The sequence below is a fragment of the Callithrix jacchus genome, chromosome 18 (assembly GCF_049354715.1).
Source record: "Callithrix jacchus isolate 240 chromosome 18, calJac240_pri, whole genome shotgun sequence".
Classification (NCBI taxonomy): Eukaryota; Metazoa; Chordata; class Mammalia; order Primates; family Cebidae; genus Callithrix; species Callithrix jacchus.
The window spans coordinates 8,698,238-8,723,854 of NC_133519.1; the positions used below are offsets into that span (position 1 = coordinate 8,698,238).

Genomic DNA, 25,617 nt, shown 5'->3' on the forward strand with positions numbered 1-25,617 from the left:
GTTCCCATCGCGGCCGGGCGGCTTCCCGGGGACGCAGGCGGCGGGGCAGCGGATGCGGCGCTCATCCCGCCCCCGCCGCGCGCACCCCCCCCCCCCGCGCTCACCCCCCCACCCGCGCCCCCCGCCCCCCGCGCGCACCCCCCCCTCCCCGCGCGGGCGCGGTTTCCCGCGTCCTGCTGCAGCTGCGGCCGCCCTTCATTTCTGTCATCGTTTGCTTCCCGTGTTTTCAGGCTCGGTTAGATGCATCTGTGTTTATAATTGTACTTTCTTCCGGATAGATTAACCTGTTATCATTACAAAATACCCCTCATTGACTTTGGTAACTTGTGTTAAAATCTCTTGTTCAGGCGCGCATGGGGGCTCACGCTTGTAATCCCAGCACTTTGGGAGGTGAAGGCAGCGGATCACCTGAGGTCAGGAGTTCAAGACCGGCCTGACCAACATGGAGAAACCTCGTCTCTACTAAAAATACAAAATTAGCCAGGCGTGGTGGTGCGCGCCGGTAATTCCTGCTACTCGGGCGGCTGAGGCAAGAGAATTGCTTGAACTGGGAGGCGGAGGTTGCGGTGAGCCGAGATCATGCCATTGCACTCCAGCCTGGGCAACAAGAGTGAAACTTCATCTAAAAAAAAAACAAAAACAAATCTCTTGTTTATTTTGTCTACTATTAGCACAGTTGTTACTGAAACACCAGGGGTTTAAGTCTTGTGCTCACTGCATAGAAATGCAGTCACTGACAGGAAAGAAGGCTTTCCTCAGGCTCTGCAGCTGAGGAGGCAAAGATCAGCCTTAAATCCAGCTCTCAAATGTGGAGTTTAGAGAGCAGGGAAGAAATGTAACTACATGCAGGAGAAGAGAAATTAGGGCGAGGAGGGAAGGAGGAATTGGTCAACAGGAAACAGGTGGGCGCTGAGGCAATTAGGACGGGATGAGGAGTCTCACATCTCATTATCCAGAGGAGGCACTCTGGTAAATTTCAGTTCTCTGATACTCTCTGGAAGACCCCATAGTTGATTTCCTGAGAAAGGAACTCAGGTAATACAAATGTAACTTTCTCAAATTTCAAGACTGGGAGGGTCAATTTCTAGGTTTATTTAAAAGAAACCATAAACATCAGGGTTTTTTTTGTTTGTTTTGTTTTTGAGACGGAGTTTTGCTTTTGTTACCCAGGCTGGAGTGCAATGGTGCGATCTCCACAGCAACCTCTGCCTCCTGGGTTCAGGCAATTCTGCCTCAGCCTTCTGAGTAGCTGGGATTACAGGCACACGCCACCATGCCCAGCTAATTTTTTGTAGAGACGGGGTTTCACCATGTTGACCAGGATGGTCTTGATCTCTTGACCTCGTGATCCAACAGCGTTGGCCTCCCAAAGTGCTGGGATTACAGGCATGAGCCACTGCACCCGGCCAAACATCAGTTCTATGGGACAATTGGGTTGGTTTCAAAGTCACTGCAGCTTTCCTATGGTTGCTAATTCCATGATTATATTACCTTGTATGGCAAAGGGATTTTACAGATATAATTAAATTAACCTTACAATAGGGAGATTATCCAGGCCATCTAATCTAATTGCATGGGCCTTTAAAGTCTGGGTCTAGAGGTCAGAGGTCAGTGAACTAGGAAGTCAGAGAGATCCAAAACACGTTAGTGATTCGATGAGGAAGAAATTCTTCGTTGCTCACTTTGAAGATGGTGAGAGTCACAGTCAAAGAAATCAAGTCCTCAGTCCAACAGCCTCATAACTATGCTACATGCAGATATGAGCTAACAGTATTTTTAAATGCATTTACAATATGTGGTAAACAGATTCACATTGTCTCTGCCTAGTCTTCTCTTTTGCTTTGTCCCTGCATGCTACTATGTCTGTCTAGATTGGGGGACACAACCATGAGGGCTTTGTGCCGCTTTCTCTCCTCTCCTGGAATGCTATGGCTCTCTAGAGCCAGATAGCTGCTGAAGGTGGCTGAGTACAGGCACCTGATGGTATAAGAAACCACAGGCCCCTAATTCATCAAGGCTCCAACCTTCACCTACCCCAAAGTTCTAAGAGCCCTCCTTATAGCTTCCTATCAGTTTTATACAGATTATTACCCATAAACCCTGCTCTTCCTTGGGCCCTAAGGCCAGGCCTTCTAATATCTTCACCACTTTTGAGGTATCTAGTAACTCTTCCTTCTGAAGTTCCAGTTACTGCATCCCCGCTGCATAGCGAGAAGTTACCAGATGACCAGCCCAAAGCCTCACATGCACATCAGGGCTAAACAGTGACCGGATATTGTGTCTAGATCAGCCATGGGTATTGGCAAATGTGACAAGGATATTAATTGTAAACATTCCACACTACAGAAACACACTAGAACTTACTTCCCACATTAAAAGACAACCTGGAGGAGTGTTGTTACATCTCAGGCCAAGCATTAATCCCTCCAGGATTGCGAGCTGGCTCCCGAAGTTGCCAAGCTACTGCTTAGACAAAGTCTTCAATCTCTGTTCTACCTAAACTATTGCCAGGTCCCCACAATTTGACCCGGCTGCTACTTCCTACTCATAGGAAGACTAAATCATCTATGAGTCAGAGTCTACAATAAGCCTTCTAAGTCAGTTCAGATCTGTCTCACAGGCTTTTTGGTTTACAATTGATAAGCATGAGGGGATTCTGAGTGGAGGTGCCCTGACCTTTGACAAATCTCCAGTTGGTGCTTGGTACCAGCTTGAGCTATCTTTATTGCTCAAAGCAATAGGACAATTTGCTGAGGCCTCAGAGATCCCCGCCTCCAGAGGATCCTGATTTCCCAAAATGTGGTTGAGATCTAAGGTTTATTTTGCTATACAACTCATTTTCTGGAGTTTTACTTGCTTCCAACCATGAAGGCAAGTTTTCCCACTTCCGTGATGATGGAGCGCAGGCAATTCCTTTCTGGTTTCAGCTCACTTGTTTTTCTTTTTTGCCCTCACCCCCCTCAGCTCACTTCTAACAGGGAAGGAGAGTTAGAGTTTTTTCCAGCTTCTAGGATGTCACAGGGCAGTCTTCAGCCTGGTCCCCATTCCTAGGTAAATAACCGAGTCTGTGTTTTGTCTTGGAATTTCTCCTGAATGACTCCAGTTAAGATTAAAAACTAACTGATCATAATTTCCCCTTCCCACTAAAGCGCTCGGCAATCATATGAATTGCGCGATCTTTAATTTTCTTAACTTTTTGGTTGGTTTTGTTTTTATTTCCCTCTTTTCCATTGGTTTTGACCAGTTCTCTCTGACTTGATCAAATCCAAAAAAAGTTCCAAATTATGGGGAACAAGGCCTCTGAATTGGATAATTCCATGAAAAAAATTAATTAAAAATAAAAATTCCACAGCTAAAGTGTAGAAATTGGGTGGTGAAAAAAAGATTAAAAAATAATAAAATTAAAATTTTTAAAAGAGGGAGAGCCTGGGAAAAAAAAAGCAGCCATCAAGAAAATAAAGGTTTTGGGTACCTAAGGGTCTTTATTTATATCACAGGGCCACTTTTGCTAGCCAAGCCAAACTAAAAGAGCAATGGCTGTCACCTCATACCCCAGGCTAGAGTTCAGTAGCTAAGGTTCTGCCCCTTTTTTCACCATGACAACCTGGGTTGGTTCCTAAATCAATTTATTTCCAATTGATATTTGGATTGCTTTTGAAATATCAGCTATTGCCGGGCGCGGTGGCACAAGCCTGTAATCTCAGCACTTTGGGAGGCCGAGGCGGGTGGATCACGTGGTCAAGAGATCGAGACCATCCTGGTCAACATGGTGAAACCCCGTCTCTACTAAAAATACAAAAAATTAGCTGGGCATGGTGGTGCGTGCCTGTAATTCCAGCTACTCAGGAGGCTGAGGCAGGAGAATTGCCTGAACCCAGGAGGCAGAAGTTGCGGTGAGCCGAGATTGCGCCTTGGCACTCCAGCCTGGGTAACAAGAGTGAAAGTCCATCTCAAAAAAAAAAAAAGAAAAATAAATATCAGCTATTTGTCCCAGCTGAAATATAGTAATGAGAATTAAAAGGATTTTAAATGTGTATATTTCAATATATGTTAATGTATATTAAAATATATATGTATTTAAAAGTCGTTAATACTTTTTTGTCTTCTTGGACCTTGTTGTTTGAGAAAAAGTCCTTTTTCTTCTCAGCTGACTGAATTCTGTTTCTCCTGTTACTTCTGTCTGTCTCTCCTTTCCCTGGCCACCCTCTGCTGCATGAGGGACCTGAAATAGTTTCTAAGAGCCTGGGATTTCTTAATGAGAATGGAGGGATTGCCAGACTTTTTTTTGGGTAGAAACCTCTGTTTTTTTCTGATGCAATCCCAAGAGTGTAAACAGAAAAGTTCCTCTCAGATCTTAAACTGCTTGCTTTTGTATTGTGCTACCTATTTTTTTAATGAAATATTGACTAAAATAGTTATTACAATAGAGGATACTCCTGGGGTGTTTAAGATAAGAAAGGGTGTAGTTTAGATACTTAGAGAAATATCTTTGTAACAAATTCACTATAAAATAATTATGTGGCCTAACCCAGGGTAATTCTATCTATTGAAGATTTAGGATTCAATGTGAGCTCTGCTGAGAGCTCAGGTCCAATGAAAAGATAGAGACTAAATTCAGAACTATCTAAATAAAACTGGTGTACTCATGCAATCCTAGGATGGATTTCTGTAATGTTCTGTTGATTTGGCATCGGTTTTCCATCTCCCTCTAGTGCACCAGGCTCTTTCTCACTATACTTCGATAGCTAAATATTGCTCTCTGATATTTCACCTAAGAGGAGTTCCTTTAATATATAAATTAGGACTCTCTAGCTGACAACTGCCTAGAGCAACGAAACAGGTGATCAAAAAATTGGAAGTCTAAAATAGGAGGAAAAAGAAGAGTCTTCTGAATGTATAAGATCTACTCCTAGCAGCATGTCTAATACATTATATAATTATGTGTATATATATATATATATGTTTCACTACTAAAAATATATTTTTAAAACTCGATTTAATTGACTTAAAGGGAAAAAAAAGCACGTAAATTAAATACACTATCAGAAAAAATAGACCTGAAGACAAATGCTTTTACAAGTTCATGTGACGTAAGTAAATCTTTAGTAAATAAACTGGGTTTAAATTATTGGTAAAACAGAATTAGAAATGGCTTCAGAATTGATGATGTACCTTTTCATTTAAATTTACTGTTCAAGTGGTTTTATATTTATCTCTGCTGTGTAGTATAAGGTGTCAAAATTTGAAATGAGGGTTATAAAGCTACAAATGGGGCCCAGAAAGAATTATCTTTTGTTTGTGTAATTTTTGATAAATAAGGCGATTAATATTGTTTGTTTAATGAAAATAGCTAAATGTTGAGTTATTGGCCAAAACAAACAAACAACATTTATCTAATCTTAAGCGTTTTTTTTTTTGGTTTGGTTTGGTTTGGTTTTGTATTTAAGTCAAGGTTTTGAAGGGGTGATCTTGAATACCTGGGCTCAAGGGACCCACCCACCTCAACCTCTCAAAATGCTGGCATTATGAGGTATGAGTCACCATGCCCAGAGTAACCTTAAGGTTCTTACTTAGGAAAATCTGAAATTCACAGATAATGAAAATGGTTAATAGGGAAATAACTTTAAATGATAACTATCAGCCGGGCATGGTGGCTCACACCTGTAATCCCAGCACTTTGGGAGGTTGAGGCGGCTGGATCATGAGGTCAGGAATTTAAGACCAGCCTGGCCAACATGGTGAAACCCCTTGTCTACTAAATACACAAACTTTTAACGGATAAAAGAAAAATACATGATCACACTAAGATAAAGGGCAGAAAGGGAGGTGTCACGTCACTTGAAAGCCGACTGTGGTGAATTAAAGATGTAGCCCAGAAACCCTACAGCAGTCGCCGAAATAAGGAAAGAGTTATAGCTAATAAAGCAACAAAGGGAAAAATGGAATGAAATAAAAGCCGTGTGATCCCTCTGCTGGAACAACTGCCACCCCCCAGGCCTCCACCCTAGAGAAGCACACAGTGGCCGGAGAGAAGTGAGCAGAATGACGACTGCAGCATTGTTTGTAATTAGAAAGATATATGAAGGGGGTTTATTCATTTAACAAACAGACAATTGAACAAACAATGGAAGCAAGTCCTTTGTCAAAAAGAACGCAGAGGGTCAGGAGATGCTGCTTCTCCAAAGATTTCAGGATTCCCAGACGCCTAGTTTTCGGCCTGTTCTTCTGGAAGATCTTATTCTTGGGGGGCAATAGGTCCTCGCGTTTGGGGGTTCTTTCAGGTTCTCTCTCCGTTTCCTCATTCTGCTACAATTGAAAGGAACAAACCAAAACAAAAAATCCCCCCAAAACCAAGAAACCAATGTTCACTTCCAGAAGGTCCCGCCTCTGCCTCCACTGGAGCCTTTCAGGAGGTCTGGGTGTCTGGCCCACCGTTCCCCGGTTTCTGTTTCTGCTCTTGCTTTTCCCTTCCCGGCTCCCGCCCTCCCGCCACGACCCACCGCCGTCCAGCTGCGCCCCCGGCCCCACCGCGCAGGAGGTGCTCCAAGGCCCTGCCCGTTGCCGCCCGCGGGGTGCCCAGAAATCAACCTCAACAAACCCTTTGTGAAAATAACTTCCCCGTGGAAAAAGCCCTCATGATTTCCATTCTCAGGCTCCTCAGAGGACTAAAAGCTAAGGGCAACGATGGATTCATTCTAAAGTCCTAGTCGTGCGCCCGGCTGAGTGCAGGACCCTGCTCCCCGCGAGAGGACCCACGAGCGACCCTCACCCCATCCCTGCCCTGGTGGAGCCCCCGTGCGGGACACAGGATCCCTAAAGCTCCGCAGCGCCCCTAAAGCGACTGGGCAGGGTGGGCAGAGGCTCCCTCACTGGGTGAAGCCGGCGCAAAGAACGGGAAGAGCCGTCCCGGGAGCCCGCCGGGCACTCAGCTTCCCTTGGGCCTCTAGGGGGCTCAGGCGGGGTCGGACCAGGGAGATTCCGGGGGCTTCTGAAACGGGCGAGGGGCGGGGTGGGCGAAGGCCATTCATCTGTCCTCGCTCCAGAATCTCCCAAGCGCGGGTGTCCAGCGTGACCGCTCCGGTCTCTCCGGTTTTCCAAGGCCTTGCTCATCGTCCTGCCGGCGGGCTGTGAGGATGGACTAGACGGAGGAAGTTTAGTGAGTGCGCCCTACCTATAGTGCCCCGTAGGAACGCAGCACCTGTCTCTGTGGCGCAATCGGTTAGCGCGTTCGGCTGTTAACCGAAAGGTTGGTGGTTCGAGCCCACCCAGGGACGCTAGTTTGGAGCTTTTAAAGCAATTCACGAATTGTCAATCACTAGGTAAGTGGGGTAGATTTTATCTTCCCGAAGTCCTGAGCCACTAATTTATGACTGATCCGAGTCAAAGCCCAGCCCACCAGGTTCCCAGTATGAATGCCTTTCTTTCTTTCTTTTTTTTTTTTTTGAGACGGAGTTTCGCACGTTACCCAGGCTGGAGTGCAATGGCGTGATCTCAGCTCACCGCAACCTCCGCCTCCTGGGTTCAGGCAATTCTCCTGCCTCAGCCTCCTCAGTAGCTAGGATTACAGGCACGCACCACCGTGCCCAACTAATTTTTTGTATTTTTTTAGTTGAGATGGGGTTTCACCATGTTGGCCAGGATGGTCTCGATCTCTTGAGCTTGTGATCCACCCGCCTCGGCCTCCCAAAGTACTATTCATGCCTTTCTTCCCCTCTCCTGCAGCCCCCAAGATGCCATCTTGCTCTGTCACCCAGAACTGGAGTGCAATGGCACAATTTTGGCCCACTACAACCTATGCCTCCTGGGTTTCAAGTCATTTTCCTGGCCTCAGCCTCTGGAGTAGCTGGAATTACAAGTGGGGGCCACCACGCCCGGCTGATTTTTGTATTTTTAGTAGAGACAGGGTTCTACCATGTTGGCCAGGCTGGTCTCAAATTCCTGACCTTGTGATCCACCCACCTCAGCCTCCCAAAGTGCAGGGGTTACAGGCGTGAGCCACCACGCCCAGCCACTAATGTCTTTCTAAAGGTCTCCTAGTTTGCTCTCATAGTAATTTAGCTGGAAAAAACACTGCAAATACTGGAGTTTGGAGATTTTCCATGATCACGACTACCATAAATAAGGTTGCCCACAACACATTTCAATCACTGGCTTTTCAGTGGATACTGCCACTTTTGAAAATCATCTTCAAGTTCAAAGGAAGGAAGTACTCCAAAGTATAAACAGATGAAACCTACAAATATCAACCTTAATTCAGACAATTCCAGGAACTCCACCCATCAAATAATACCAGTAAGAACATTCTGGCTACTCCAGTTTGCTCAGGGCCCCATAACGTACATTCCTCAGCAGGGCTGTGGGGCTGCATACCCATCGAGCGATAGGAAGGCAGGGCCACAGATGGCAGACTGGGGCTCCTCACCAGCCTGCCACAGCAGCCTCATTTCCTATGCAAGCTCTTCCTGGGAGGTTCCTCCTCAGGCATAAAAAATAGCCCACCTTGCTGGGCCTGCTAAACCTGCCAGGATCTGTTGAGTAAGGCCATAATTCAGAAGAAACTGAGTCAGAAGAAGCAAACAGACATGGTCCTGGAGTGAGCAGAGACTGCCTGAATGCAATCAATGGCAAAGGGAGGGAGGGAGGTGAGATGGCTTTGGGGGTGTTTTGTCTTTTTAGTGGATACTGCCTGGATGATGGCCTACAAGGCTCTTCCAAGGCTTGGGCCACAGAAGGACAGAAGGAACTGCAGAATGTTCTTGAAGAAAACATCTGTTGAAGGCTGACTGTGCTGTAAGGCACAAGGGCAGATAGAACAGTCTGTGAGGGAGTCAGAGCTCCTGGTGCAGTGAGGAAGACAAATCAACAGCTATAAAATAAGCCCCTCTACTATTTTTCTGACCCCCTCTCTGCTCATCTAATAATGCATTTTAGTTGGGTGCTTCTGGAGAGTGGCATGCTTCAACCACAATGAGAAGGACAGATGCCAGACTTTCATGCAAGTACTAAAGCTAATGTCAAGTGGGTTTCTAAGCTCTGTGGTTGAACTTAGGCCAGGGCAGAGCTGGTCTCGCTCTGAGGGTGGAGGTAATACAGGTACGCAACAGTGGGTGTAGAGAACAGCAGCCTTCTCTGTTAGAATCTGCCATCAGGGCAGGCCCACCTGATTGGGAGGGCAGATGGCCAGAGAAAGCGCACTGACCATTAATGGGAAGGTTGGCCAAGGCAGGGGTGGGGACAGAGGCCACACTTACGTGGAGAGAACTTCAGAGGGCAGGTCTGTGATGTAAGAAGGAATCTTCCGCCCAGACAGGAACTGTGCCACTTCGTTGCTGAAGGTGTTACCGTTGTGTTTGAAGAGGTTGTAGGCCTCAGCTCTGTATGTTGAAAGATTTGCAGAACAGATGTGAGAAGCCAGCAAGCGTCTGTGTGGAATAACCCAAGCTAGGCTGTGGAACAGCGAGCACAGCTCAATGTAAGGACTGTGATTTGCCCCCTCATACACCAGAAACACTGCTTCTTTGCCATTCTGACCATTAATAACTTATTTTTATGGAAAGGAGAAACTGAAAATACGTGGCTCCCACACAGTTCAGGAGAATCTCTACATTGAGGAAAGCAGAGCTCTGGTGTTAGTGTTTACCCCGTACTGAAACTGACGAAAGCCTCTTTCAGGAAAAGTCTTCTCAAGTTTGTATTTCATCCCAACCCTTCTGCAAACCCTGCTTTTCCTTCTACAAACTTGTCCAATAAAGGTTGAGAACAGCACTTGCTGATTTTAATCAGAAGGAATGAAAAGCCCTTGTTTCCTCTAAAAATTTCAGCAGAAAGTATGCTGGAAGGAATATCTGTATCAGAACAACTTAGAGCTCTTTTTGTAGTATAACTGCCCTTTCTTCACGTTAATTAAGCAAAAAAACTGGGCCAGGCCTTGTGCTGAGTGATAAGCATGAGATGACATGGCAGTTGCCTCCAGGTGTTGATTTTCTAGTTGGGGAGACAGACACAACTAACCACCACCCCTGTCTCCACTCACCGGAACAGGGACTCCCCCAGGGAGGACGGGTACTCCAGAAAGATTTCTTCTGTGACTTCTGTACTCCCCACATCAACCACGGAGTCTGGGGGCCCATGCAATGTCCCTCCCTAAAAGAGCCAACCCAAAGAAAGTCATTAAATTACCATCTTTACGTGGCTTCCCACAGTAGATCACAAACACTCTGTTCTGACTTCTTTTTTTTTTTTTGAGACAGTTTCTCTCTTGTCACCCAGGCTAGAGTACAATGGGGCAATCTTGGCTCATTGCAAACTCTGCCTCCCGGATTCAAGTGACTCTCCTGCCTCAGCCTCCTGAGTAGGTGGAATTACAGTGCCTGCCACCACGCCCAGCTAATATTTTGTAATTTTAGTAGAAACAGGGTTTTACCACGTTGGTCAAGCTGGTCTCGAACTCCTGACCTCAAGTGATCCACCCACCTGGGCCTCCCAAAGTGTTGGGATTACAGGCATGAGCGATTGCGCCCGGCCTGACTTCACTTTCATCTTTCAGGGCACCCTGGGTAGATGAAGTGTGCTATTCACTATTTGTATCAAGGATGCAATGGCTTAGAAGCAGGGGTGTCCAATCTTTCGGTTTTCCTGGGCCACACTGGAAGAATTATCTTGGGCCACACATAAAATAACCTAACACTAATGGTAGTTGATGAGCTTGAAAAAAAATCTCATGTTTTAAGCAACTTTACAAATTTGTGTCAGGCCACATTCAAAGCTATCCTGGGCTGCATGTGGCCTGTGGGCTACAGGTTGAACAAGCTTGGCTTAGAACTTTCTGGTGATTTTCCATTGCCATATGCTGGCAGCATGGTTAGGAAGTCAGGCTTCTTGTTTCTTGTGGAGCCCTGGGAAGCTGATTCTCTCTTCTTGTTTCTTGTGGAGCCCTGGGAAGCTGATTCTCTCTTGTTTCTTGTGGAGCTCTGGGAAGCTGATTCTCTCTTCTTGTTTCTTGTGGAGCCCTGGGAAGCTGATTCTCTTGCAGCTCTGACTCCAGAGGCTGTCCACTTATTCAGTTGAGAAAAACAGAGAAACCCAGAATCTGAAGTCTCCTTTTGTCCCCAGTATGTCTCATCATGAGGACAGAAGAGGACAATAGAAATGGCTCACACTTCACAGGCCATCTCTCCATGCCTATTTGCATAAAGTATGCAGCCAGTTTTTCTTCTGACACACTTGATATCCTGTGTGACAATGGAAAAATGTGAAGGGTGGTGAGAAATCTGGCAGGTTGGCAGTTATTTCCATAATGCAATTCTTTTCTGATCTGTGAACCTAATGCAATGATGGTGATAGGGCAAGGGAGCCAATGGCTCCTGAAAGGCCTACAGAAAACCCTAAGCTATGGAGTTAACAGACTGCCAGAGAAGACTGAAGTTTAGTGGGTAAACCAGCCACTGTGGAAGCAACGGGATCAGCAGGGAGAACAAATCTGGGAAGGGATAATACTCCAGAGCAGAGCTCCCTGAAAAGATCATTTATTCACAGCTACTGAGCACCTCCGACATAGTTGACATTGTTCTGGGCACTGTGGAAAACATGGTGAGCAAGATACCTATGGCAGGCAGAGAACAATGATCTCAGACTTGTAAGAGACTAAAAGGTCACTCTTTGACTCCTCTTATTCACTTACAGGCACTGGGGCTGTGGTGTGGACAAAATAGATGAGATTCTTGTCCTTAAGAAGCTAAGTTTAGCAGGGAAGGGGGATTAAAAAATCCCATAAATCGGTGTATAATTATGAGCTGCCGTAAGGGTGTGCTGGAAGAGTACAGGATGCCAACAGTACATGTGACAGGTGAATTTCCTGGTCTGAGGGGTCTGGGAAGACTTGCCTGAGAAAGTGACACAACTCAAATCTGAAGGAGGGAGAGGCAGAACCAACCAGGTGAAGGATCAGGAAGGCGCACTGATGTCAGAGTTTAAATGTCTAAGGTGTGTTCAAAGAATGAGGAGAGAGGGAGTTGGGAGGAAACAACCCGAAAGAGGCTGGCCAGAGACAGTCAGAGACTAGATCAGGTAGGTCCTGGGAGGCCATGCTGAGCTTTCTGGCTTTTATTCCAAAAGCAATGGGAGAATTCTGGCTTATGCAGGGGATTGTTTGAGCCCAGGAGTTTGAGATCAGTCTGGGCAACATAGGAAGATCCTATTTCTACAAAAAATGGAAAAATTCGTTGGGTATGGTGGTGCTAACAGTCCTAGCTACTTGGGAGGCTAAGGTGGGAGGACTGCTTGAACCTGGGAGGTCGAGGCTGCAGAAAACCGAGACTGCGCCACTGCACTTCTGGCCTGGGTGACAGAGAAGATCTGTCTCAAAAAAAAAAAAAAAAAAAAAAATCCTTCCTATAGGATATTGCAAAAAACCCCACAAAAACAAGACAAGCCAACAAGCAAACAAAATAAACGGATCCTTGGTCACTGCTTGAGCACCTCCTGTGACAACACTTGGATAGCTCTGATAGAAAGTTTTGGAAAAGGATATGGGCTTTAGACTCAGAATCCTGGCTTCTAGGACTGCTGACACTTATTGGCTGTGTAAGTTTGGGCAACGCTTGATGCTTCTCAGAGCCCTCATCATTCCGCTTAACATCAGAACATCAGCTGCATTCCTATGACGAGCTGGGCACTGTGCTGGGGATGGGGATGGAAGGTCTCAGCTCTCAAGGAGCTTACACAGTTCCCGGTGGAGACCCAGAAACAGCTCATTTCACCATAAGATGCTCTGTGTGAGACAGAAGGACCCACACATGCCATGGGAAAAGAGAGGAGGGTGATTGGCTGGGGTATCTGGGAAAGGTTTTCTTGAGCCAAGTCTTCTGGTGGCTTTGAGGAACAATGCCAGAGGTCCACAGCAGAAGCAAAGCTCCTGGTCTACAGGAGCCCCCAGGAACCTGAGACTGCAGGACAGAGTGCAGGGGAAGACACTCACCGGAGGGCAGCTGGAGATACCACCATTGCCGAAGAAGAACTCGTCCTTGTGCACAACTATGGAGGTGTGCCTGCCATACAGAGAGACACGGTGAGCCAGAAAACTTAGAATTTGAGTAAAAGCAAACACCATAGTGCAATGAGAATAATTTCTGCCCTAGGATAGGACTGTGGTGACCCGCCTTATAAAACCAACCAACCAAAGGTATGAGTATGGTAAATGCCACAGATCATGGGTGTTCAATCTTGGCACTACTGACATTTGAGGCCGGATAGCTCTTTGTCGTTTGGGGCTGTCCTGTGCATTCCAGGCTGTTGAGCAGCATCCCTGCCTCTATCCATAAGATGCCAGTAGCATCTTCCTCCCTGTGTGACAACCAAAAATGTCTCTGGACATGGTTAAATGTCCCAGGGTGAGAGAGCAAAATAAGTCCTGATGGAGAACCCACTGCTTTAGGGCTTAAAGATTTATAGCATGGAGAGCTAGGTTTCATGCTGGAAGCCACAGATTGAAACCTGAAATGCAGAGAGTACTGCCTTGTTTCAGAAACTAGTCAAAGTAAGGAGACCAACCCAACTTACCAGATGCCTTCCAGTTGTTTCCCTGTGGAGAAAAGAAGAGATTTAGCCACTTGGGACTAGATTAGGTGGCCCCTCAACCTTGGTAAATTCACTACATCACTCAAACCCAGGGTAACTTGTTATAAACTTCTTGAGGGACTTTCTAGAAATGCAACTCTCCTCCAGTAAGATTCTTAGCTTGTGATAGAATGTGTTCTGCTAAGTAAGTTGGAAATAATGAAAGTCCTTTATCAGAATGCAAGATTAAAAACACTGGCATAGGGCTGGGTGCTGTGGCTCACGCCTGATCTCAGCTCACTGCAATCTCTGCCAGGTTCTCCTAGCACTTTGGGAGGCCGAGACAGGTGAATCTCCTGAGGTCAGGAGTTCAAGACCAGCCTGGTCAACATGGTAAAACCCCATCTCTACTAAATGTACAAAAATTAGCCAGGAGTGGTGGCGGGTGCCTGTAATCTCATCTACTTGGGAGGCGGAGGCAGGAGAATTGCTTGAACCCAGGAGCGGGAGGTTGTAGTGAGCCGAGATCACACCATTGCGCTCCTGCCTGGTCAACAAGAGCAAAACTTCGTCTCAAAAAACTAACAAACAAAAAACACTGGTATAAAGGTACCCTGGTTTTATGGTGTACCTCTTTCCTCTTTGGTGTCAATTCAGCTATACCCTTTTTTTTTTAAAAGCTTGGATTAGAGGCCTGCATTACCATGCCCAGCTAATATTTGTATTTTAGTAGAGACAGGATTTCACCCTGTTGGCCAGGGTGGTCTCGAACTCCTGACCTTGTTATCTATCCACCCACCTCGCCTGCCAAAGTGCTGGAATTACAGGTATGAGCCACTGTGCCTGGCCTTAGCTATGTCTTTATAACTTCTCTGTCTCATGTACAGTAAGACTATAGTAATACAATCTAGGTTATTACTCATTTCTTCATTGAGGTGAAATCCTTTAGAAAGTGATAGAACAAAACTTTGTAAATGCTATCCATTTAGATAGTGAAGGCAGTGTTATTCTACCTCTATGTGCCAGAAACAATGTTAGGTGTAGAAATGCAAATAGGAACAGATCACTTTTCTGCTTTTGCGGGGCTCAAAGTCAAATGGACTGAGACACTCAAATAATTAACAAAAGCACAATGTTAATACACTGTACCATAGTGGTGAAAACAAGGTGTTAATTATAATAAACTACTTTTGTGAGCTTCCACTACCAATGACAAGTGAGGGCAGGGATGGACATTTCTGTGGGAGAGAAGGTGCACATGCATGGCTGTGAAGCCCAAAGCCTGCAGGGCACAGTGAAGAAGAGTGCAGTGATGGTGGCAAGGGGGAAGAGTGGCCAACAGGATGGCCAGCAAAGCAGGCAGACCAGGACTCAAAGAGGCTGTGAGCCTTGAGAGTGCCTTGGTCAGATCCGTGTTTGGAAAAGATAACTGTAGTTGTGTGAGAGCAGATGAACTGGAGGGAAGAGAGCAGAGTTAACAGACCAGGGTAAGGAGGTCCTCTCCAGAGTCCACAAGAGACACTCTACAGCAGTGATCAGGAGGCAGAAGGGCAGTGAAAGATGTGGAACACCAGCAAACATCACGCACTCACCCCTGGTTATCACTTCATTCACATGGCGACATGGTGGATTACTGACAGCTAACAGCTACCTTCACTGTTTGTCCTGTGACTTTTTTTTTTTTTGAGACAGAGTCTGTCACCCAGGCCAGAGTGCAGTGACATAATCTCAGCTCTCTGCAATCTCTGCCAGGTTCAAGCAATTCTCATGCCTCAGCCTCTCAAGTAACTGGGATTACAGGCATGCACCACCATGGCCAGCTAATTTTTTTATTTTTAGTAGAGACAGGATTTTGCCATGTTCTCCAGGCTGGTCTTGAACTCCTGGCCTCAAGTGATCCACCTGCCTCGGCCTCCCAAAGTGCTAGGAGTACAGGTGTGAGCCACCTCACACTCAGCATAGCATCCTCAGAGATAGTTAAGAGGACCATACGGGTTAAGATCCTGGCTCTTCCACTTGCTAGTAGTGGATCTTGGGCAAGTTTATCCAGCCTGTTTAAGTCTGTTTCTCCAGCTCAGAATTGCTGTGATTGGTAATGATAACGTATAGAAAGCTTCACAGTATGTGGCTAGGTGCGCTGGCTCGCACCTGTAATTCCAGCATCATGGGAGGCCGAGGCGGGGAGATCACGAGGTCAGGAGATCAAGACCATCCTGGCCAACATGGCAAAAACTCCTCTACTAAAAACACAAAAATTAGCCCGGTGTGGTGGCGCATGCCTATAATCCCAGCTACTCAAGAGGCTGAGGCAGGAGAATCGCTTGAACCCGGGAGTCGGAAGTTGCAGTGAGCCGAGATCATGCCACTGTACTCTAGCCTGGGCTACAAGAATGAGACTTTGTTTAAAAAAGAAAGAAAGAAAGAAAACTTTCACAGTATATGATATACAGATGTTGGAGGCTCTTATTAGGTATGATGACCTCTTTGGGGAAAAGGGCAAAGACTTCTAAAAGATAAAAATAAATTCTACTTCAGACAGGGTACAGTGGCTCACACCTATAATCCCAGCATTTTGGGAGGCCAAGACAGGTGGATCACTTGAGGCCAGGAGTTCAAGACCAGCCTGGCCAACATGGAAAAACCATGACTCTACTAAAAATTCAAAGAAAAATTCACTGGGCGTGGTGGCGTACACCTGTAGTCCCAGCTACTTGGGAGGCTGAGGCACAAGAATTGCTTGAACTTGGGAGGCAGAGGATGCAGTGAGCCAAGATTGCACCACTGCACTCTCACCTGGGCAACAGAGCGAGACCCTGTCTCAAATAAAATAAACAATAGGCTGGCTGTGGTGGCTCACACCTGTAATTTCAGCACTTTGGGAGGCTGAGGTGGGCAGATCACCTGAGGTAAGGAGTTTGAGACCAGCCTGGCCAACCACCCCATTTCTACTAAAAATACAAAATTAGCTGGGCGTGGTGGTGCATGCCTATAATCCCCGCTACTCAGGAGGCTGAGGCAGAAGAATCACCTGAACTCGGGAGGCAGGGGTTGCAGTGAGCCAAGATTGCACCACTGCACTCCAGGCTGGGCGAAAAGAGTGAAACTCTATCTCAAGAAAAAAGAAAAAAGCCTAAGTTCGGTAGCTCACACCTGTAATCCCAGCACTTTGGGAGGCTGAGGCGGGCGGATCATGAGGTCAGGAGTTCAAGACCAGCCTGGCCAACATGGTGAAACCCCATCTCAACTAGAAATACAAAACTTAGCCGGGTGTGGTGGCAGGCACCCGCAATCCCTGTTACTTGGGACACTGAGGCAGGAGAATCCTTTGAATCCTAGAGGCAGAGCTCACAGTGAGCTGAGATCATGATACTGCACTCCAGCCTAGATGACAGAGCGAGACCCCGTCTCAAAAAAAAAAAATCTTCTTCAGTATTGGTGAGTAAAATCTAAGAACAGATTTCAACATCCAGCAAATGATTATGAAATGCTGTATCTATATTATTTTGTTTTTATTTATTTATTTATTTTTGAGATGGAGTCTTGCTCTGTCGCCCAGGCTGGAGTGCAGTGGCGTGACCTTGGCTCACTGCGACCTCTGGCTCCCAGGTTCAAGTAATTCTCCTGCCTCAGGCTCCTGAGTAGCTGAGATTAGAGGCATGTCCCAGTATGCCTGGCTAATTGTTTTGTATTTTTAGTAGCAACAAGATTTCACCATATTGGCCAGGCTAGTCTCGAATTTCTGACCTTGTGATCCGCCCACTCCGCCTCCCAAAGTGCCAGTATTACAGGCGTAAGCCACCATGCCCGGCCAAATGCTGTATCTATTTTATATGTAAAATTTCATTCTTGCCACTGCACTCCAGCCTAAGTGACAGAGTGAGACTCTGTCTCAGAAAAGAAAAGATTCCATTCTTTGCTGTTAGTATTGCCAGGCCAAACAGAATAACAAGAAAATGAAATGTAGTGGAGTATCTGTCTCTGTTCTAACTCCAGAGATCAGTCTGCTTTTCACCAAGAAATCTGTTACTCTGGTCCATAAGACCACAAGTGGGCTGGGCACTGTGGCTCAAGTCTGTAACCCCTGCACTTTGGGAGGTTGAGGAGGGTGGATCACCTGAGGTCAAGAGTTTGAGACCAGCCTGGCCAACATGATGAAACCCCATTTCTACTAAAAATATAAAAACTAGCTGAGCATGGTTGCAGGAGCCTGTAATCCCAGAGACCTGGGAGGCTGAGGCAGGAGAATCACTTGAACTCAGGAGGTGGAGGTTGCAGCGAGCCAAGATCATGCCATTACACTCCAGCCTGGGTGACAAGAACAAAACTCTGTCTCAAAAAAAAAGACTTCAAATGGATAGAGGGATCCTAGCAATCCTAGCCTGGGGTTTCTGGGGATAGCATCCTAGAGAATGTGAGGCAGGTTCTGACCTTATCCGAACTGAGCTGAAATTTCACAGAGGTTGATCAGAACCAGACTAGATGCTATAGAGGGAGTGGTAATCCATTTAGGATAAGCATCTTCAAAACCTGGGTTCTACTGAGCTATAAAAGAAACTAAGTTAGATTCTGATCTTATCCAGCTGACTCTAGAAAACCATACTAAGTCTCCTCTTTCCTGTTTACTATATGTAAAACAGGGAGACAGAGTCTCACTCTATTGCCCAGGTTGGAGTACAATGGCACAATCTTGGCTCACTGCAACCTCCACCTCCTGGGCTCAAGCAATTCTGGTGCCTCAGCCTCCCAAGTACAGGCTGGGATTACAGGCTTGTGCCACCATGTCCGGCTAATTTTTGTATTTTTAGTAGAGATGGGGTTTCACCACGTTGCCCAGGCTGGTCTCAAACTCCTGACCTCAGGAGATCTGCCTGCCTTGGCCTCACACAGTGCTGGGATTACAGGTGTGAACCACTCCACCTGGCCTAACATTGCATTTTAAATAGAGCTTATGTGCCCTTCTGAACTGCCATTTATAAATCAGCTGTTTAAATGGGTGCAATTTGTTTATTTGCTTGAAGTCATGTAATGATTCAGTGAAACTGCAGAGATTAAGGATACTTGCTTTCTCTTACCTGTTCCTTTCAAATGAAGCTTTTCTCATTTACTTTGAGAAAAGTAGTCCCTGCCTCAGCCTCCCGAGTAGCTGGGACTACAGCTGCATTTACAAGGAGCAAGTACAGTGCAGTGAGTAAGAACACAGGTTCTGGTGGAGACAGGTTGGGTGAATCCTCCTGGTTTAACTGGTGAACTAATGTTTATCGAGTGACTACTACATTCCAGGCATTATTCTTTTTTTTTTTTTTTTGAGACGGAGTTTCGCTCTTGTTACCCAGGCTGGAGTGCAATGGCGCGATCTCGGCTCACCGCAACCTCCACCTCCTGGGTTCAAGCAATTCTCTCGCCTCAGCCTCCCGAGTAGCTGAAACTACAGGTGCGCACCACCATGCCCAGCTACTTTTTGTATTTTTAGTAGAGACGGGGTTTCACCCTGTTGACCAGGATGGTCTCTATTTTTTGACCTCGTGATCCACCCGCCTCGGCCTCCCAAAGTGCTGTTTATAGGCGTGAGCCACCGCGCCCGGCCTACAGGCATTATTCTTAGCACTAGGAATATACCAGTAAACAGAGGCAAAAACCTTCTTCATGATACTTACTAGGTGGGGGGAGGGGACAGTCAATAATAATAAATCATAACATGTTAGCAATAGTGCGTGATATGGAACAAACAAGAGTAGGGTAAGGGAATTTCAGGAATGTGTCATTTTAGTAAAAAATAATTTTTTTAAGATAGGGTCTTACTTTATTACTCAGGCTGGAGTGCAGTAGTGCAATCATAGCTCACTGCAGTATTGACCTCCCAGACTCGCGTGATCCTCCCACTTCAGCTTCCCAAGTTGCTGAGACTATAAGTCTCGGGCCTGGCTAATTTTTTTAGAGACAGGGTCTCCCTATGTTGTTCAGTCTGGACTTGAACTCCTGGGCTCAAATGATCCTCCCACCTGCAGGTGTGAGCCACCATACTCAGCTGTGAGCCAAGATTTAAAGGAGGCAAGGGAAAGAGGCATTCAGGGGCAATGACATGCCAGTTTTATCTGAAGGCCCGTAAGGAGGCTAGTGAGGCTAGAATGGGTGAGGAGGGGAAGAAGATGAGCAGAGGTAATGGAGGACCAGACCACAGCGAACACTAAGCCTGAGCTGTCCAGTATGGTAGCCACTGACCACATGTGGCTATTTAAATTAAAATTTAAATTAAATAAAAGCTCAAATGCAGTCCCTTAGTTGCAGTAACCACATTTTAGGTATTCAATAGCCACATGTGACTAGTGGTTACTTATTGGACAGTGCAGCTCTAGAACATTTCCATCACTGCAGAAAGTTCTACTGGACGCACTGTTTAAACTTGTTTCCTATTCTGTAAAAAAAGCTTAGTAACAGTGCCTGCCTCATAACATTTCCAGGATTAAAAGAGACGATACATGACATATGCCTAGCGCGGGGTTTGGGACACAATACATGCCCAATAAAGGCTAACTCATTTCTTCTAGGCTTTAGAATTTGAAAGTTTTATAGCTGTTCTCATAGTACCCTGGTATTGAAACTATTTACGTGTTCTTCTTCCCAGTTAGACTACAGTTGCCTCAATAATCAAGACGGTTTCTTATGTATACATATGTATTTTTTTGTGGGGGGGGATGGAGTTTCGCTCTTGTCACTCAGGCTGGAGTGCAATGGCGCAATCTCAGTTCACTGCAATCTCCACCTCTTGGGTTCAAGCGATTCTCCTGTCTCAGCCTCCCAAGTAGCTGGGATTACAGGTGCAGGCCACCACTCCCAGCTAATTTTTTGTATTTTTAGTATACATGGGGTTTCATCATGTTAGCCAGGGTGGTCTCAAACTCCTGACCTCAGGTAGTCCACCTGCCTCAGCCTCCCAAAGTTCTGGGATTACAGGCGTGAACCAATGCACCTGGCCTCTTATTCATCTTTGTAACTCCAGCATGGGATCAGTTTTCTCATCTGCATAAAAAGGATAATGATAATGAAATAAGTTGTTATGATGGTCAAATGTGGTGATATACGTATATATATTAGTTATTTAGCCAAATGCATATCCAAGTAATACATACTCTAACACAAGAATGTTTTTTGAGCACCTAAAAGCTCAATTAGTACTGCAAGAATGAAGTCAATGGTTACCACATAATAGGGCATTCTAAAAATAGGGCAAAATCATTTACTGTACTTCTTTCTATGTTCCAGGTAAATACGATACTGCCATCTGCGTGGTTTTTTTTTTTTTTTTTTTAATTATTCTTCTTGTAACTACACGAGAAAATAGCAGGCATCTCTTATTCTGTTCAACGAAGGTATTAACTTTAGAGCTACCTATCTTGAAGAACAGGACTTGAATTGGACTCTTCAATTAGCTGGGATTTAACTTTTGGGTTCAACTCAGTACTGAAGAAGTGCATTCAGGCAGAAAACCAATTTAGGTCATACAGATTTCCTGCCCTTGGGACTACTAGACTTCTATCCACAGGCAAAGTTCTATTTTTTTAAATTTGTTTCATAAAACATAAAATAAAGCAAAATAAGTAAAAAGATGTGCTGTCACACTTCCCTGTGTGTTTATCTGACATTCTACACACACATAAGATTAAATTCTGAAACTAATTATTATTTTGAGAGCAATATTTCTTATACCCTTCACGCTACTTCTGACAGCCTAAGACTCCTCACTATTCTATCTCGCCACCCATGTAACACTTGAATGGGGTCCTGTCTTGTCAGTATTTGCCTATCTAATATCTCCCATCTTCTGCATAAAAAAGGAATGCATATTTGGTAGGAAATTTTCAGAAAATTCCAGTGATTTATTATAAATATTACAGATGTCATGAGTAAAGAAACAAAAATTAAAAATATATGGAGGGAAACAGCAGGTGTATGTTTAAGGTCATTTCTGAAATCATAGTCTGTGTCATTTGTGATGACTGACAATAAAAGAATACAGGCATAAAACACGGAAGTAATAGTTTATTACTAAAGTTAAAATGAAAACTTGATATTTTGGTGGAAGTAAAAGACAAAGATTTGCCGTGAGAGGCAGATCAGTGACAATCTAAATAACTGTATCTATACACAGGTATTTCTAATTAATAATTCAGTGTAAAGAAACCTCAGGCCGGGCGCGGTGGCTCAAGCCTGTAATCCCAGCACTTTGGGAGGCCGAGGCAGGTGGATCACGAGGTCAAGAGATCGAGACCATCCTGGTCAACATGGTGAAACCCCATCTCTATTAAAAATACAAAAAATTAGCTGGGCATGGTGGCGCATGCCTGTAATCCCAGCTACTCAGGAGGCTGAGGCAGGAGAATTGCCTGACCCAGGAGGCGGAGGTTGCGGTGAGCCGAGATCGCACCATTGCACTCCAGCCTGCGTAACAAGAGCGAAACTCCGTCTCAAAAAAAAAAAAAAAAAAGTCTCAAATGGAGAGCTGAAAAAAGCCTGTTTTTTATATTGTACCTATTTTAATTAATTTCATAGATTAAAGTCTTCGAAGGATACTGACAAATTTTTCAGATGTGAAGTTCAGTTTGTGATAGGCTTTTAGGGGGGAAAGAGGTAAAGGGTGGAGTAGGCAAACAAAGAGTTAAACCAATAAACAAAATAAAATAGAAAATAAACAAAAATTTAAACAGACTTAACTTCAATGCCTATTTTACTTTTTACTGTACTTTTTCTTGGAGATATCCGAGAGAGTGTAGAAAATATAAACAGGAGATAATCATGCTAACTTTTAGAAGACATGACTTCTGTTGAATTCTTATTTGTTGATGAAATGGTTTTGGAAACACCGGCTTCTCTCTGTTACTCCCTGGAAGCGACAATGTGATGCAAAGAACGCTGTACCTGATTCCTCATAAATTCTAGATGAATATACATGAAGAAATAGTATAAATAAAGAAATACCCCTTCCTGTTTAGCCCTGCCTAGCTTTTACTGATTCTAAGTCATGTCAAAGTGGATATAGAATAGGTATCAGAAGAAGGCTATGATAAATGCCATTTGTAAATAACAGCTATGACTGTGTCACTAGTTGCAGAAGAATGGATTAGAAGAGTTATGAAAATGTGTGCCAGGTGTTGTGGCTCTCACCTGTAATCCTAGCTACACAAAAGGCCAAGGCGGCAGAATTCCTTGAGCCCTGGGATTTGAGGCTGCAGTGAGCTACAGTCATGCCCCTATACTCCAGCCTGAACAACAAAATGGGACCCTGTCTGTTAAAAAAAAAAAAAAAAGAAAGAAAGAAATTATATTTATTACTTTGATTTAAATATGCTTGTATGTATGTTAACCAAATATTTTTCTGCTCTCGCATTTTCCTCATGCATAATGTATGATTTGTTAATGGCCTTTAACTTTACTTCTTAGTGTTTCTGTTGCAGAATGTTGATGTGAGAATCAGCTACAGGAGTGAACATCACCTAAAGAAAAAACAGGGTCTTGTATACATCTCCTGGGAAGGAGCTGTTATCATTTCCGCAAGGCCACTGCATCATTTGGATAAAAGCACGATATTGTGGCCCTTATTTGGAAATAAAATATATTTAAAGAGATGTGAATAATTATAAAGTTTACAATAGGTATCCTGTGATGACTTTGTCAAATGCTAACTGGATTAGGCTGAATGATATTTCCTAGAATTCCCTTTCCTTTGCTTTCTGTTAAGGAGGGAATGTTTTCTGGTAGAACATGTAACAGAGATAGAAGGTCTTCACTTTTATGCACTCATTCATAATTATAGCTTAATGAATCTTAAATGGAAAAACATTTCTCTTCCAGAAGTGTTTACTAACACTCTCAGGTATATGAGAATGAAATAATTTCCGGAAACTAGACTTTCTGTATTTTCCATGTTTGCCATTTCAGACTATTTCCCCACCCTTCTTTATCCTTCTCAATGTCCTGGGAAACTGACCTTTACAGACTGCGAAAGTATGCTCTCTTACACTTTGGTTTCTTATTGAGGTCAAGTAGTAAAAATCACTGCCAAAAAATGAGAAGGCAGAAGGACAGTGAGATGGTGCATTTATTCCACTCTGATGGGCAATATATTCAGCTAATTTTGATGGTTGGCCCTTATAACATTTTTAATAACCACATTCTTTGACCCTTGCAATCTAGAACGGTATAAGCTATTTTCTGTTGCTAGTCCTAATATGCTTTGCAATCCCTTTTTGGTTTTATGTAACCCTGCCCATAGCTTTGTAAATATTCTCTTTATTGACCTCTTCCAAATTACCATATTTGAGTGTACTTAACTTGCTGGGATCTGGACTTATACTGAAATGGCACTGGGAAATTGAACTATCAAGCTGGTGTATAGGATTGGCTTCCTTACATGTTTGAAGAGCATGCAGAAAATTGACCTGGCAGGGAGAAAGAGGACATGGGGAATCTGTGGCATGTGGTGAGTTCATATTTCTCAAATGATGGTTGCATGATACAAGATTGTGGTTGCATGATACAAGACTCAGGAAGAGACAAAATATAGAGAGATCAAGAGACTGTAACAGTTACCAAGATTATAATTGTAATTGTAAGGAGTGCAGCATGAAACATCTGCCTTGAATTACCTGAGAGCACATACTCGGGAAAAAGAAAAAATTAAAGCCTTTCAATACCAAACATAGCACAGTGGGCAAGAAAAAAGAAACTACTATGACAACTTTAGAGGAGTCATATCTTTACAATATCCTTGGGACTACTGAAGTAATAGTAGCAGACACTAGGTAGCTGTGCTTCAACATCAGAGAAAAAGTGGGCACAGTGGCCACTGTGAGCCACAGAGATTGAGTACTAATGAGACTGCTTTGACATACAGTTATCTTTAATGATGGCTAACTAATCGGGATACTAAGTAATGGAATATGGTGATGCTCTACCAAGGCACTACACAGGTTGTGGTATGTGTCTTAAAATGTAGGCTCTATGGGGTTTTATTTCCCACAAAATCCACCTGGGCAGCTATGGAAACCAATAGATGGTGATTAGAGTGGTTGCTTTACCTAATAAATGACTTAAATCATTTGTGGTCTTGGGCTTGGTGGATTAGAAGGTCATAAAACTCAGGACAGGAAGATTTTCACAAAGAAATGCAATCACTATTTTTCTTCTCTCATTTCTCTAAACCAGTGGTTAGAGAAAAAGATATTGGCTAAGGATATTTATTTCAATTTCCAAATTAGGACAAGGAAGACTACACCTGGAAACCAAGAGATTCATTGAGGTACTTCTTAGTATTCCCTTAGCCAAGAGTTTTTGTCAAAAATAATTATGTAAACTGAGTAAAATCAGGTCAAGAATTTTTACCATGGATGCAAATGGGAGGGGGAGTCCACTAAGATGGCTGAATAGCTCCCGGGTGAAGTTCCTAGCAATGGACACAATAGGGGAGTGGTCTCCACATTTTTAACTGAGGTACCAGGTTTACCTCAGTTGGACTGGTTGGACAATGGGTGTAGCCCAAGGAGGGCAAATCAAGACGGGGGGGCACTGCCTCACCCAGGAAGTGCAACTGGCCAGAAGGCCCCCCTTCTACCCAACGGAGGCCATCGGGGACTTTTCCAGCCACTTTGACACCCTGGTTCAGATCCTGTGCTTCTCCCATGGTCTTTATAGCCCACAGACCAGGAGATTTCAGCTGGGACAACAAGCGCTGTGGGTTTCCAGCACAGATCTGAGCAGCCATTCCAAGCAGCTCTGTGGGTTTCCAGCACAGATCTGAGCAGCCATTCCAAGCAGCTCTGTGGGTTTCCAGCACAGATCTGAGCAGCCATTCCGACCAGCTCTGTGGGTTTCCAGCACAGATCTGAGCAGCCATTCCAATTAGCTCTGTGGGTTTTCAGCACAAATCTGAGTGGCTGTTTTGGCTGGAATCAGGAACCCGAGTGAGACAGAGCCTCCCACTCCCCTGAAATAAAGGGAGCTGAAAGAAGGGAGCCAGGTGATCAGGCTCAGCAGGTCCCACCCCACAAAGACCAGCAAACTGAAACACTC

General features: G+C 44.7%; 1 protein-coding gene and 1 non-coding gene across 2 annotated transcripts; one reads left to right on the top strand and one right to left on the bottom strand.

Moving 5' to 3' along the window:
• Positions 1 to 6,057: 6,057 nt before the first annotated feature.
• LOC144580241 (uncharacterized) lies at positions 6,058 to 25,228 on the bottom strand. The gene is made up of 6 exons (XM_078356048.1): positions 25,123 to 25,228; positions 13,558 to 13,579; positions 12,977 to 13,046; positions 10,034 to 10,143; positions 9,252 to 9,374; positions 6,058 to 7,138 (listed from the first exon to the last, which is right to left on the bottom strand). Exons 1-6 carry the CDS (start codon positions 25,226 to 25,228, stop codon positions 6,814 to 6,816), a joined length of 756 nt encoding a protein of 251 aa, XP_078212174.1. The 3' UTR covers positions 6,058 to 6,813.
• TRNAN-GUU (transfer RNA asparagine (anticodon GUU)) lies at positions 7,201 to 7,274 on the top strand. Its single transcript has one exon. It is a non-coding gene; the product is annotated as a tRNA-Asn (tRNA).
• Positions 25,229 to 25,617: the final 389 nt, after the last annotated feature.